Here is a 14,958-nt window from a genome sequence, read left to right as displayed (position 1 = left end):
TTCTTTCTCTTTCAGTTTGTTTATATGGTGAATTACATTGACAGATTTTCATATGGTTTTTTTCTCTGAAGCTTGTATAAATTTTATTTATTACTGTAAATACTAAAATCACATTGAAAACACCTTATTAAAATCAAGTTCCAAATCACCTACTAGAGAAAAATCACTATGGCATCCAGTTTCTTTGATTGAACCTGCTTAATAAAAGAGGCAAAAGACATGGTTTGTGATGAAAGTTACGATTCAAATGCTAAGTATTTCCAAGTTTTAATAAAGTAATATACCAATTCCAAGTACCAAGCATGATATCAAAATTCAAATTCATTGGTTTACTCTTAATAAGCATCAAAATCAAATTCTGTTCATTGAATTCTATCTTACTTGTTTTACACAATGCATTCAAAGGTGTTCGAATTAGGAAAAAGTAGCCATTGAATGCATCATGTATAAAAATGCAATTAACATTTCAAAACCACACTTAAAAGAGAAAATACCTGAAAAGTTAATTCTATTCATAAAATTATCTGAAAAAATATCATCCTGCCGATAAAAATACATTTCTTGTATATACATGTAGATTTCTATATGAAAGATAGGATTTAGCTCCCAAAAGAAAAGGGCTGACTCCTGATCAAGACATCTTAGCTTGCCAAACCCATGTGATTACCACTGTGAAGAGAATTGAAAACAGAAGGAGAAAAGGGTTAGGTTAAAGGAAGAAGAGTTTAGGCGCCCTCTCTGGAGAAGTGTCAGAGCTGGGTGAAAAGCAGGAGATGAAGGCAGAAATGACACGCAGAGGACAAAAAAGGCCTCGGCTCTGACCGAAAATGGAGATTCAAGCAAAGTTGAGCAAATATGATACAGTTGCAGTGAGATGCTTAAAACCAAAATCTGGTGGTTACAGTTATAGAATCTCAATCACCTTAAAATGGAATCAGACAAACATCTAAAATTTCATCGAGGACCATATTACATTGGCTAGATATAACTCAGCATGATAGTATCATTAAAAAAAAAAACAAAAATAAAAACAAAAAAACCTGCTCCAAATAACATCAATTCATTAAAAAACATTTGAATCAGATCATATTCATCAAAGCTTAAAAAGTCCCTGGCTGGCTGCGAGAGACAGTATAGTACTCTAGATAGAAATCCTATTGAGCGGTACCAGTGCCAGAACTCTACTGGACTCTAGACAGGCTCTGCACTGTGGACTTTTCAAATGACCGGACCAGGCTGTGTCCAGCAAAATATCCTATTGCTTTGCTGACAATGAATTAAACTGAGATTGTTCAGAACAACCCCATTTGTGCTGGGGAAGGTAAGAAGTTAAATAAGATAAAGAAATGTCACCGACACTTCGTGCAAACTAGAGCATTCAAGTTCTTTGCTTCCTAGTTAATGCTGTATGCAGAAGTATCCTTTACATGACATTTTCCTAGCAAAAAGGTTCCCATTTCTTCGCACATGAGAATAACTGTATTATTTGGGATCCTTGATCATTATAAATCACTTGCTGTCTCTTTACAAAGACAAAGTTCTTTCATTTTACCCAAATCCTATACTGACAAACAACCAAGGTGCTAAATTTTAGGAATGTCTGAAGAAACTACATTAACCTTAAAACAAAAAAAAATGTTTTTGGCCAAATTTCAGACATACGTAATTAAAAAACTGACTGGCCCCACCAGGCTAAAGATGAAGGGAGGCCCTAAGAACTCTAAAGAGCTTACACACACCAGTGAGTGTCACTTTTACATCCTAGTTTTATTAAATATTGCTTCTTTGGGATATGTTTAACAGCTCCCAAAACATTTCTGTGTAAGGATTCAAAGCGGTCATATTAAAATACAGCTTCAATAGAAAGTTTGTCACAGTTTTACAGTATTCAAAAATGACAGACCTGCCTTAAAAAAAAAAAATCAAAAAAGACCATTATACCCAAAACATAAAAAAAAATTAAATAAACAAGTTTGGCATTTTCATTACTTTATAGTATAAAATGAAATATTAAACTTATTACTGGCAAGCAGACAGTGATCTGTTACCTAGTTTGAAATATGTCACATTTAAACATACTATACAAGTTCACTATTCAAAAGATTGATGGTCTTTTGGATGAAAGTAGTACACCCTGAAAAATGTTGCCAGTTTAAAATATTTAGCTCTTACGATTTTAAAAAAGAGAAAAAAAGAAAGAAAGAAAGTCCTTTTCCTTTTAAAAACTGATGGCTGAATTCAGCCTCTGTGTGTGTGTGTGTGTGTGTGTGTGTGTGTGTCAGCTTCCTGGATTAAAAACAATAGTGTCTACGGACGCCCACCAGGGGGAAGTGTAAGATTAGCCATTAAATCCCGAACAGCTGCAAATATTGTACATTCACCTTGTCGCAGTGGGTTCATCTCTGCAAACCTCTTCAGAATGTTGCTGACCATCATGGGCGCAGTCGCAGAAGAGTTCTGCTGTCTGGGAATGTCTGCCTGCTGGGTGGTACCTGAAGCCATGTCATAAATGATGGGAACTATTATACTGACAGGTTCTTGGGGAGGGACTGATGTCTTCTGAGTCAGCTGAAGAAAAAAGAGCATTTTGGATTTCAACACCACGGCTGGTGTCCCAGGAGGTGCAATCGGCGGTGCGCTGGGAGGGATGGTGAGGCAAAACTGAACATTCCATTGTAGCTGTGTCGCTTGGTCTGGGAACAGCTCCAACTTCATAATATGCACACAGTCACGGAGGATGTGTGTTGGTGCTCCCAACAGCTTGGTGAAGGCTATGAGTGTGTTGGCTTTAAACGGCGGTCCTGCAACTCTTGTTTCGAAGAATTTCTCCAACACTTGAAGCTCATCAGGTTTCCACTGTCCGGCATTTTCAGGTGTTACTTTCAGCTGAAGGGTCTGGTTGGTTTTGGGACTAAGGGCTACTCTGCATTTCAGGGCATCTGTCTTGAACATGATTACACCAGGTTCGTTGGAGTTGATCAGCTGCAACGTTTCCTGCTGAATAATTCGTTGAAGGTGCCGTCTCATGATGACAGAGCCGAGGAATCTCTCAAGTGGCGAACAGAGGTAACTGCCTGCCAGCCCAGGCACAAGGCCCGGCGTTGGAGACGGTAACAGTAAGATGTTCAAGGCACTGTGAGTGAGGATGGTGGGTATGGATGCTGCCCAGGAGCGCTGAGGTAGTTTGCGAGGTGGAGGCATGTTGGTTGGCATTGGCTGGGAACTTGTGCCAGCTCGAGGAGAATGAGAAGCATCCGGAAGAGGAGAGTGTAGAGACGGGTTGGCTGGTGACATTCCAGGCAAACGGGTTGCTGGTGAGGGTCCGGACACTTGAGGAGATCCAGGCCAGTTTCCTGCTCGTCCACTCGGTGACACCATAGTGTACGGAGAACTAGGGTCAAGGGCTCCTGGAGACTGGGTGTGGATCATAGATGGAGACTGGTTGACTGTGCTGTGGTAGGACGCAGGAGGGGAAGTAAGAGGGTAAGCGCCTGAACTTCCCGGCTGCTTTGGAAACGGCTGTTGCTGAGATGTCTGGAGCTGTGATAGTAAAGAGTCCATTATATCCCCTCCTATAGGAGAAGGGGGGTTATCATCCTCGTTTACAGATCTTCTCCGAGCATCCTGATTGCTGTCAACAAACATGTTGAGGAATGTCTTCAATCCGGGCGCAGGATAGAAGCCTTCAACTAACTTGCTGTTATCAAAAAGACTATAGGCACCATCCCTTATTGCCACGACCCCTCGACTACAGCAGTATATATCAATGCAGTACATGTTCCTGAAGGCCAGTCTGATGTGGGTGGATGACTGCGGGAGAATGGAGAAACACTGGTAGGCAGTGTTAGTTCTCTGAGTCAAGCCCAACATCGGCACAGTAGGGAGTTTGTTGATGGCATTCAGCGGCGCCTGGGTATCAAACAGCACCTGTAACAGCTGAACCACGTTTGGTGTTCTGTTGAACATTTCCTGAAGCTGGTGGAGAATGGTATTGTGACAGTTACTGCACCCAGAGTTTGGACCAACTGTTCCCAAAGAAATGTGAAATTTCTGGTGAATGGAATTCCACTGGATACTAATTGAGCTTCCTTTGGTGGTTCCATAACACAAGACGAGTTTTCGGTAATTATAAACACGAACCTCGGAGAAAATATTCAGATGAGCAGGTATGTCTGGTAGAGAACGGGCAAACTCCAACACACACTCATATAATCGGGCAATGCTGTTCCAGTCATTAAGAAACATTTCAACTACTTTTCTACCACCAACAGGTTCAGACAACAGATTTTCATACGTGAGGTAAACACGCCGGGATGGTCCTTGCTCCCTGGTGGAAGTGCCATTAAGTGGACAGTTTGCGAACACTAACTCTGCCACCCATGTGCGGTTGTTTCTACCTTGTAATCGGAAAGTGCAATCGAGAAGAGAGCGGTCCAGGGCCTTTTGGGTGTCCTCGTTTACTCCCTTGCAGGGAGGAATTTTTAATAAGCGAATTGCATGGCTGAAGCCATCACCTTCCACTTGTACTCCCTGATGCGGTATCTCCAGGTTGGACAGCTCCATTCGAAGCCCTACAAACGGCATGTTGGTGTCACACATAGCGACAAAATGAGCTAGAACTTTATCGAAGGCACACGTGTCTCCTGACAGTTTGGCTTTCTTGCTTTCGACTGGACACGGGTCATCAGACCTCTTGTGCTTGGTACCAGTTCTGGTCTGTTTCCCAGTCTTCGTGGAGGAAACCAAGTCCTGGATGTTGTCCTTGAATTGCTGCAGGAGCAGTGCCGTGACGGGGCTGTCGTCACCATCTGGAGTGCTCACAGACATGACGTAATACTTGTATTCTAGCTGGGTGGGCTTATTGGGAGCCTCAAGCATTTCCACAACAATGTAGTACTGTGGAAGGCGGGTAAGCTTAATGAACAGCTTGTTCTTGGAGAGGTTTCCGACGGGATGCGTCGAGCAGTTGGAAAGCTGCAGCGTTTCTGTGGTTACCGTAGGCAGATGTTTTATAGACTGCTTGCAACGCCGCTGTCCAAGCCAAAACTTAAGCTGCTGGATCCAAGGGATGATCCGCTTCATATCATCATTCACAGATTTTTCCATGTCCTCCAGAGTGGCCTGGTCAAGTCCATAAAGCATCAACTGGAACATTCCAGAATGCAAATCGACAAAAACGTGCAGGCACTCCGAATTACCACAGGGCTCCAAGATGGGAACAATAAGAGCCGGAAGTGCAGTCTCTATGGAAGAGTTTTCGTTAGCATTGAAGCTTCTAAGAACGGCCTTCAGTTCCTGCAGCTTCTGGTGGGCTCTCGCATGGACACTGTCAATCAGGAGCTTTTCTATTGACAGGTGGTCAATCTTCATAGCTCTTTCGACTAATTTAGAGTCCGAAGCTGGCAAAGGAGGATCGTGAAAAATCTGTAAAGGCTTGGAGACATCATTCTCATCCATTTTAATTGTCACCTTGTGAACAGACGCTGTGCCTGTTTTTCTCCCTAGAACCTGTTGGTTCCAAACTGAGAGAGAGAGGCACTTTCCAGCATGATACCTGTCCACTTGCACAAGGTCACCCCACCTCTCTCGGATCAACATCAGAGTCTGGGAGTGTAACACTTCCAACTGAAGAGACAAGCAGAAGCAATGCAGGCAGTTGTACATATCCTGAAGAGGCTTCTCATCAGCAAAAAGCCGGGACTGCACCAACTGATGCAGAAAGTCGATTTGCATGCTATGAACCAAAGCTCGGCCATCTCCCGTTTCCTTATCCTCAACTAGGATTTCTAGCTTGAGCAGGCGCCACGGGACTTCTGGATCATCCCCCATGACTGTCAAGGTTGCCTCGAATTCTCCATCAACTCGAAACTTCACGCGGCCATTTGCCACTGTAAGATTCGCGAGCTGCGGAGGAAGCTCTGTTGTGACAAGCCGATGTCTGAGAATCTGATTAAGCTGATGAAGCGTGGCTTGTTTCTCAGTTTTGGTAATGGGGTCTGGAGGAATAATTTTATCCCTGATGCAGGTTGGAAGTCGTGGATAAGAGCCAGTAGTCAGCACATCAATGGCATACGGGATAGCAAAACTAGGCAGGCGCGCATGGATCAGTGCATCTCTAGCTAAGGAGGCCAAACGGTCAGCGGTGTCCACAAACAAGAGAGCTTGCTGATCCAAAAAGCTTGAGATCATCGCACACTTTTCTACTTTGCCAGCATCATTAGCCCATTTGACTAAAGCTAATAATCGAACGAAGAGTTGCCGGGTCCGGCTAGCAAACTGTACAATTTCTATTTTCCTTTCCACATCAGATTTCCTTGGTAATAAGTCCGTCAAGACCAAGAGCTCCGAGTAGGCCCGGTGCAGCAGAAATTCAATCAGCGTGCTAAGCCGGTAACCAGGGCTGGCCGCGGCCGCAGCTGCCGCCGCCAGCGCGGCTCCCGGCGGTGGAGGAGCCGGGGCGGACGCCGAGCCGCTGCCCCCGCCCGGAGGGATTACCTGGTGGTTCTCCTGCTGCACTGGGGCCATGGCGACGCACAGCCAGGCTCGGCGCGACCGATGCGGCCTGGAGCCTCCTCCCGGGGGTCGGTGACCTTACCAAGGCGGCGCGGGTAGAGCGGCCGCCGATCTCAGCGCCAGGCCGTCTCTGAACAGGAAGCAGAGTCCGGGCTGCGGAGGCCCGCCCCCAAGATGGGCCGGGCCGGGCCGAGCGCGGGCCGGACGGGCGGAGGGGCGGGCCGGGCGGGCGGAGGGGCGGGCCGGGAGGACCGGGGGGCCGGCCCGGAGGGCGAAGGGGCGGGCCGGGAGGACCGGGGGGCCGGCCCGGAGGGCGAAGGGGGCGGGCCGGGAGGACCGGGGGGGCGGCCCGGAGGGCGAAGGGGGCGGGCCGGGAGGACCGAGGGGCGGGCCCGCCGCGGCGGAAGGGAGTGAGTGAGCTCTAGTGGCTGCTCAAGCCGCCGATTTTTATAAGTTTAACCCTCCCTGCCTCTCTGGGGTGGAGCCTTCTTGATCTTGGTGGATTTTTGTTGTTGTTGTTGCTGATGTTTTCTTGGATTTGGTTTGGGAGTATTTTATTGAGTATTTTTGCTTCAGTGTTAGTGAGGGAAATGGTTCTGTGATTCTTTCTTTGTTGTATCTTTGTGAGGTTTTGGTATCTGGATGACTGTGGCCTCAAAAAGATTTTGGCAGTGTTCGTTCTGTTTCTGTTTTTGGTAATAGTTTGAGGAATATTGTGCCCATAAGTTTGTCAGAGGAGGGCCACCGTGTGTGGAGATGGCGTGAGGGTCGGTAGGGATTAGAGCATGCGCTATTCTTGAGCTCTGTTTGCAAGTATTTTATTAAGAATTTTTGCATCTCTTTTCAATTGTTGATAATTTTATTCTTTATTGGATCTTTGGTTTTGGTATCAGGATAATACTGACATTACAAAAGGAATTTTTAGCCAGGCGGTGGTGGCACACGCCTTTAATCCCAGCACTCGGGAGGAGGCACAGGTAGAGACAGGTGGATCTCTGAGTGCGAGGCCAGCCTGGGCTACAAGAGCTAGTTCCGGGACAGGCTCCAAACCTACAAAGAAACCTTGTCTCAAAAAAAACACACAAAAAAGGGAATTTTTAAGTTTTCCTTTCTCATTTTATGGAAAATTTGAAGAGTGTTTGTATCAGTCCTTCGATGGTCTGCTAGAATTCTGCAATGTTTTCATAAGGGCCTGGATTTCTTTCAGCTGGAAAATTTTTAATCGTTGATTCTATCTCATTGGTTGAGGTGGATAGGGAAGAGAGGGTGCCTGTGGAAGGAGCTATGGTTGAATATAGTCAAAATACATTGTATGAAATTCTAAAAAATATTAAAGTATTATTTTGAAAATAAAACTGAATATGAGAAGATACATGTTCATAGACCAGCAAAATTAATATTGTAAGAATAACTATATTACTAAAAATAATTTATAGCTTCCATGCAATGCCCCTCAATACTTTTTGAAATGAAAATACTTTGTTATCAAGTTTTGAGAATATGGCTGATAACAAAAATATAAAAATATACTAAACAGTGTCATTATGTACTACTTTGAATAAAAATTATCAAGTTGCTAAGGACCAATTGCATAGGCAAACACAACTTGATTTTAAAAGTTCTGCAGGTTCAATAGTGCAGTAGTTAGTCAGCTCCAGGTTACCTGACCCTACCACAGTCTCTTTCCCTTTAGACAGCACAGGGCTTCCACAAAGAAAATGTGACTAAGTGCAGGGCTTCTAAAGTCTGATTATAGCAAACAAACAGCCATGCTAATGAGTTTTCACCACGTGCTGTAAAGCAGCCGTGTTGCTGAGTGATACAGAATTGTTCCATCTTGTACACGTTGGTCAAGCAGAAATGGAAGGGACGTCCTCACCGATCACGGGGAAAATCCATTCATAGACGTTTCATAAAATGACTCTACACAATTACTGCATGAGAACAATTACAGAAATATGTGCAAAGTCTCCTGGAGATACTCACAGATATACAGTGCGCCATCAATGTATAGGATGGGTAAAGTACTAGGGACATAGGCTTGGGTTCAAGTTCCTATTTTTACTCTGTGAACTTTAGCAGATAATCTTGTGCCTCAGTTTCCTTAAATATACTTAGCCATGTGGCTACTGTGAGATAATTTACAACACAAAAGTTTAGAACCCAGAGGCAACCCATAATGTTTCTGTTTAGTCAAGGACATTTTTAATTTTCGGGGGATCCCTGTGGCTGCTTTCTCAAGCACCGTCAGTCTTGGTCTGCTCACCCGCAAGACCGGTTCCTCTGCTATCTCAGAATCAGCAGCAACTGGCGACACCAACATTCCAGACGGCCGCCGGAGGCGATCACAGAGGTCTGTCTTCACCGCACGGACAGAAGCAGGAATTTGGAATCTCAATTCTACAGACTGAGAAACTGAATGCTTAGAAGGACTGTTGCCTGTTTGGTCCAACAGAACTAAAGAATATGAAGAAGCCCAGACTTAAACCCACCAGGTTTTCTGACCCCCAAATTTTGCTCTTATTGCAGTAAAAGGAACAAAACAAAAGTAGAACTACTCTTGGTAACTTCTGAGGAACAAAGAGACGATTTCTTATGAGAGGGTGGTCCTGGGGCTTTACTTTTCTTTGGATAAAGCACAGATTGAATTCTTCAATATTATAATGACATTTCTGATAGATTAAAACTAAAATACAAGCAGAAACACTGAGGGCCATAGATAACCAAAGTCAATTTAACAATAAAGAACAATATCAAAAGTATCACCAAGTCCAGTCACAAACTATACTACAAACCCATAGTAAGAAAAATAGAGCCCGGCAGTGGTGGCACACACCTTTAATCCCAGCACTCGGGAGGCAGAGGCAGGCGGATCTCTGTGAGTTCAAGGCCAGCCTGGTCTACCTGAGCTAGTTTCAGGACAGGAACCAAAAAGCTACGGAGAAACCCTGTCTCGGAAATCCAAAAAAGAAACCCTGTCTCGAAAATCAAAAAAAAGAAAAATAGATAGCAGCATTAAAAATATATGCAAACTAATGGACTAAAATAGAGGACCCCACAGTAAAATCACATAGTTACAGCCACCCTTATTTTGATAAAGGTGTCAAAAGCATTCACTAGAAAAAAGACAGCCTCTCCTAAAAATTATTCCTGGAAAATTAGATGTAGCTCTGTATAAGAATTACATTAAACCCGGCAGTGGTGGTGCGTGCCTTTAATCCCAGCATTCAGAGGCAGAGGCAGGCAGATCTTTGTGACTTCAAGGCTAGCCTGGTCTACAAGAGCTACTTCTAAGACAGGCTCCAAAGCTACAGAGAAACCCTGTCTTGGAAAAAAACCAAAGGGGAGGAGGTGGGAAGAATTACATTAGACCTGGCTCTCTCATCCTGAACAAATCAGTTCAAATGAATCCAGACTGTGAACATAGCCCTGGAGTTTAGAAATTCTAGGGGAACGTATAAAGGAAAGACATTGAGCATAGGCAAGGACTTTCAGAAATCTAATAACACACGAAACACTCCCCCAAAATGACACATAGGGTTGTGTGAAATTGAAAATGATTAGCAAAGTGAGGAGACAGCCTACCAAATGAGAAAAATAATGCTACCTAACAGTGTTAAGATGGGAAATTAGTATCCAGAATTGAAAAGAACTATAAATATTAAGGCCAAAATCCAAATGACAAGTTTATCAACCAAGCCATTAAGGTGCTCATGACGCAGGCCACACCAAACAGCACCAACCCAAAAACTGGAGTCTTGTTCTGGAAGGGTCTGTCCTTCCATAGGAAGATTGACAATCATCAGCTGGTCCTTGAGGTTTGCTGCCATGGACCAGGAAACAAGCAGGACTGAGAGTGTGCTGTGGGCAGACATTAGGGGCAAGCAGCAGGATCTGAACTCGGTAACAGCGGCTCCAGCATTAAGACACTTACTAATCGCCGGGTGGTGGTGGTGAATGCCTTTAATCCCAGTACTCGGGAGGCAGAGGTAAGTGGATCTCTGTGAGTTTGAGACCAGCCTGATCTACAAGAGCTAGTTCCAGGACAGGCTCCAAAGCTACAGAGAAACCCTGTCTTGAAACCCCTCCTCCCCCAAAATGACACTTATCAATCTCTTACACACACTGAACACATGTGAACGAACCTTCCTCCAGCATGTTTACTCATTTTGATCATTGATGTGGGATTCCCCTCTGTATACTGTGAATATGTTTTATTATCATTGATTAGTAAAGAAACTGCTTTGGGAGGCAGAGGCAGGTGGATCTCTGTGAGTTCGAGACCAGCCTGGTCTACAAGAGCTAGTTCCAGGACAGGCTCCAAAAACCACAGAGAAACCCTATCTCGAAAAACCAAAAAAAACAACAACAACAACAACAACAAAAAAAAAAAAAAGAAACTGCTTTGGCCCATGGTGGGGCAGAATAGAGCAAGGCAGGAATTCCAAGCAGAGATAAAGGAGAAAAGAAGGTGGAGTCAGGCAGATGCCATGTAGCTGCTGAAGGAGAAAGATGCCGGACCCTTAGTGGTAGGCCATAGCCTCATGGTGATACATAGATTAATAGAAATGAGTTAATTTAAGACATAAGAGCTAGCCGGGCGATGGTGGCACACGCCTTTAATCCCAGCACTAGGGAGGCAGAGGCAGGCGGATCTCTGTGAGTTCAAGACCAGCCTGGTCTACAGAGCTAGTTCCAGGACAAGCTCCAAAGCCACAGAGAAACCCTGTCTCGAAAAACCAAAAAAAGAAGACGTAAGAGCTAGACAGGGTTACTCCTGAACTATTGGCCATGCAGTGCTGTAAGTAATATAGTTTCTATGTGATCGTTTGGGTCTAGGTGGCTGGGAACAAAAGTGTAATCTCTGACTACAGATCAGCTTTCTAACTCTAGCAAAATATAAGCATATAATAGCTACGTTATAAATAAGTTTGCTTAACAAATATGTAGGCATGTGGTCTACATATCCACTCCTAACATCGCAGGAATCAAATTATTAACCTAGGCTAAGAAGATAGCTTAGTTGGTAAGTGTTGCTTTGGAAGTACAACCTGAGTTTGGTCTCCAAAATCCACATATGAAAGCAGGGCATGGTTGTAGACAGAGGCTGCTCGTTCTTTCCTGGCCGCCCAGACCCAAAATAATTACATAGAAACTATAATAATTACAACACTGCTTGGCCTATTAGCTCACGCTTCTTATTGGCTATCTTAAATTAACCCATTTCTATTAATCTGTGTATCACCATGTGGTTGTGGCTTACCGGTAAGGTTCTGTCTGGCATCCAGCGTCTGTCTCCTGCTGGGGCTACATGACTTCTCTCTTTGACTCTGCCTATTCTCTTTCTCTTGGAATTCCTGCTTTGCCCTATTCTGTGCTGCAATAGGCCTAAAGCAGCTTCTTTATTAACCAATGGCATTCGTAGTATACAGAGGGGAATCCTGCATCAGATGGTTGTATATACTTCTGAGCTCAACACGGAAGAAGTAGAAACAAGCAGGTCCCTGCTGCTTGCTGGCCTACATGGCTCAACCTAGTTGGTGATCTTCAGAACAAAGACGGATTGACTCAGAAAACACGATAGATGGTTCCTGAGGAACAACAAGTGAGGTTGACTTTCCGCCTTCACATTTATATATGTTGGCAAACACATGCATACACATGAGCATATACCATCACACACACACACACACACACACACACACACACACACACTGCTAACTACTTGGGTAAATTAATTACGCATTAATAAAATGTTTTAGATATTGCAAGAAATTCTTTATTTTAACAGAATTAAATATATTGACTATCTCATATGAAATATATATCATGCCGGGCAGTGGTGGCGCACGCCTTTAATCCCAGCACTAGAGAGGCAGAGGCAGGCGGATCTCTGTGAGTTCGAGGCCAGCCTGGTCTACAAGAGCTAGTTCCAGGACAGGAACCAAAAGCTACGGAGAAACCCTGTCTTGAAAAATCCAAAAAAAAAAAAAAAAAAAGAAAAGAAAAGAAAAGAAATATATATCATATATATTCCTCTGAAAGAAATGTATTTTATGTAGCTCGTAAGAATATGGCAGAGGTAGGAGGAGTACCAGAAGGCATTTTTTGGGACCTCCCCCCTCCAGTTCAGGTATGAACAAGCTGCTCTTGAAGCTCTAAGTTCAGGAGGAGAAGCTTGGACCCCAAAGAGATTTCACAGCATCAGCCTCTAGACTAGGGAGCACACCATGCATCTTCAGCATTTATAGAAATCTGAGACGCTTGGGTTTTTTTTTTCATATTTGAGTTAGATTTTATCCTTCCGACTTATGACTGTCTTGCGCAGGTAGCTTAGGGTATTACAGAAAAAAACAACCCACAAAGAGTGCTATACACCATTGCTTGTTGTCCTTCAGAAGACTTAAGTATCCATTTAAGAGACAATATAATCGGTCTTAAAGGATGCCTAGCCCAAGGCACATGGGTCACACAGGCCCGCACCACTGAGACTGCAGAATCTCAGACAGCTCTGCCCCTTGCCAGCTCCGTGACTTCCAGTGCCTACTCTCCTTCCTGATTCATTTCCTAGTCTCTTGGTGGGAAATTGTGACTAAAGTTAGCTGATCGTAATAGCAAGTGTCTGCTAAAATGATGTTTATTTAGGGGCAGCGGCGTTATTTTTATAAAATCGACTCAAGGAACTGCCATAACGACGGACAAACACGTCTTCAGTCCATATATTACAACAAACCAGGAAAATAAGATGTCTAGTATTTATCTCCTTATTACCGTTTTTACAGATCCACCCCCCCCCCCATGAGCAGGGAATACTGTCTTAGGTTGACCAGGTGTAGGCTAGTGCCCACCTGCAGCTAGGAAATGTTAGTTTCTCTTTATCTGGATCCACATCCTGTAAAATTCAACCCAGCGGCTATTTTCACCCATAGTTCTTTTGCATACCAGGGAGATGCCAAACACTCTCTTGACTGGGACCTGTGCAGACAGAAAATCCCCAGATCATTGGGGGGCGGGGGGAGTCATATATCTGACTTTATTGTAAAAAAGGTGGTACACTTATAGTGACAGTTAAAATTTTTTTTTTACGAGAGCAAGGACTTGGTGAAGTTGCCCATTGGGTACCCTTAGGGATTCACACTTAGATGCCCAGCCCACAGCAGGAGACTCCAAAGCTCCAAAGAGTGAGGTCACCACGGAAGTGAGAAGGTCTTTTGGAGCTATCGTGTGTGTAGTTGGTGGAGGCGAACTCATAAACAATGAACTGGCTAGAGAAGGCCATGCCAGTAGGCATAAGCCAGGTTGGAGTAGACAGGGTAGAGAAGACAACCAAGCCGATCGTCCTCGTCATCTCACAGGGATCAGTAGCAAGCTTTGCTGTCAATCACCAGCTCATGAATAATGATGCGGAGACGTCTTATTCATGATGAAACCCTGGCCTTAGCTTAGACTTGTCCCACTAACTCTTAAAACTTCAACCAACCCATTTATCTTAATCTATGTTTCGCCTCGTGGCTTTCTACCTTTCTTTTATTCTGTCTGGCTGACTCCCTCCGTGTCTTGTGGGCATCTCCCATGCACCTAGATTCATCTCCTCCTTTCTTTCTCTCTGCCTGGACATCCCACCTATATTCTCACCTAGCTATTGGCCGTTCAGCTCTTTATTAAACCAATCATAGTAATACATCTTCACACAGTGGGCGAACATCCCCGATTTGCTCCACGCAGAATGTATAGTGCATGACTCGGTACCTGTATATTCGTTGGTTTTGTCCCTGCTTCTGTTAGCCACAATTCTCTGGACTCCACAGTGTTTTTAGCTTCATTCTGGGTCTTTCTGCCAAGCGAGAAACCAATGTGCCCTAGGATAAACAAAGTAGAGAAAACTCTGAATGGCCACGGCCAATCATGGCACCTGGCTAGAAAGAGGTCACACTATTAGGGAGGCAATGCGTTTGGTAATCACCCTATTGTGGTTTGTAAAAGTTTGTGTTTTAAAAGGTTTGGGCCTCAGCTGCTGGTGCTATTGAGAAGTGATGAAACCACCAGGGTACTAACTCCATCAGTTTGTTAATGCCTTCAGTTCCTAGTTGAATGAGCTTTTAGAAGGGTGTAGACATATTGAGTCACTGGGGTTTTCTTTTAAAAGTAAACCCTTATCGCAGGCCAGAGTAAACTTTTTCAGTTTCTGCCCCCTCGTGTATTTTACCACAGTGTCAGAGGTGACCAGCACATACACCTTGGAAGGAATTGGGTCCATTCAGGTCTCCACCACTCCTGTGGGTGCTGTGGGGAAGGGTGACCACAGCCCATGTTGCAGGCCTCTTCTGAGAGTTGTGGCCTCATGAGCAGTTAGGGGCTGTAAGACATACTGCAATGCTAAGGATTTTTCCCCTGATTTCTTGTTCCCTTATGTCTATGAACTTCACACTTATGCACAAGGTGAAT

The 14,958-nt window shown here is 44.3% G+C and overlaps 1 protein-coding gene across 1 annotated transcript; it reads right to left on the bottom strand.

Moving 5' to 3' along the window:
* Positions 1-251: 251 nt before the first annotated feature.
* LOC142858824 (mediator of RNA polymerase II transcription subunit 14-like) lies at positions 252-6,630 on the bottom strand. The gene has a single exon (XM_075988613.1). It carries the CDS (start codon positions 6,523-6,525, stop codon positions 2,308-2,310), a length of 4,218 nt encoding a protein of 1,405 aa, XP_075844728.1. The 5' UTR covers positions 6,526-6,630; the 3' UTR covers positions 252-2,307.
* Positions 6,631-14,958: the final 8,328 nt, after the last annotated feature.

This window comes from Microtus pennsylvanicus, chromosome 10, assembly GCF_037038515.1.
Source record: "Microtus pennsylvanicus isolate mMicPen1 chromosome 10, mMicPen1.hap1, whole genome shotgun sequence".
In the NCBI taxonomy this organism is placed as follows: domain Eukaryota; kingdom Metazoa; phylum Chordata; class Mammalia; order Rodentia; family Cricetidae; genus Microtus; species Microtus pennsylvanicus.
Note: the sequence above shows the minus strand (reverse complement) of the source record. Positions and strands in the feature narration are given on the sequence as shown.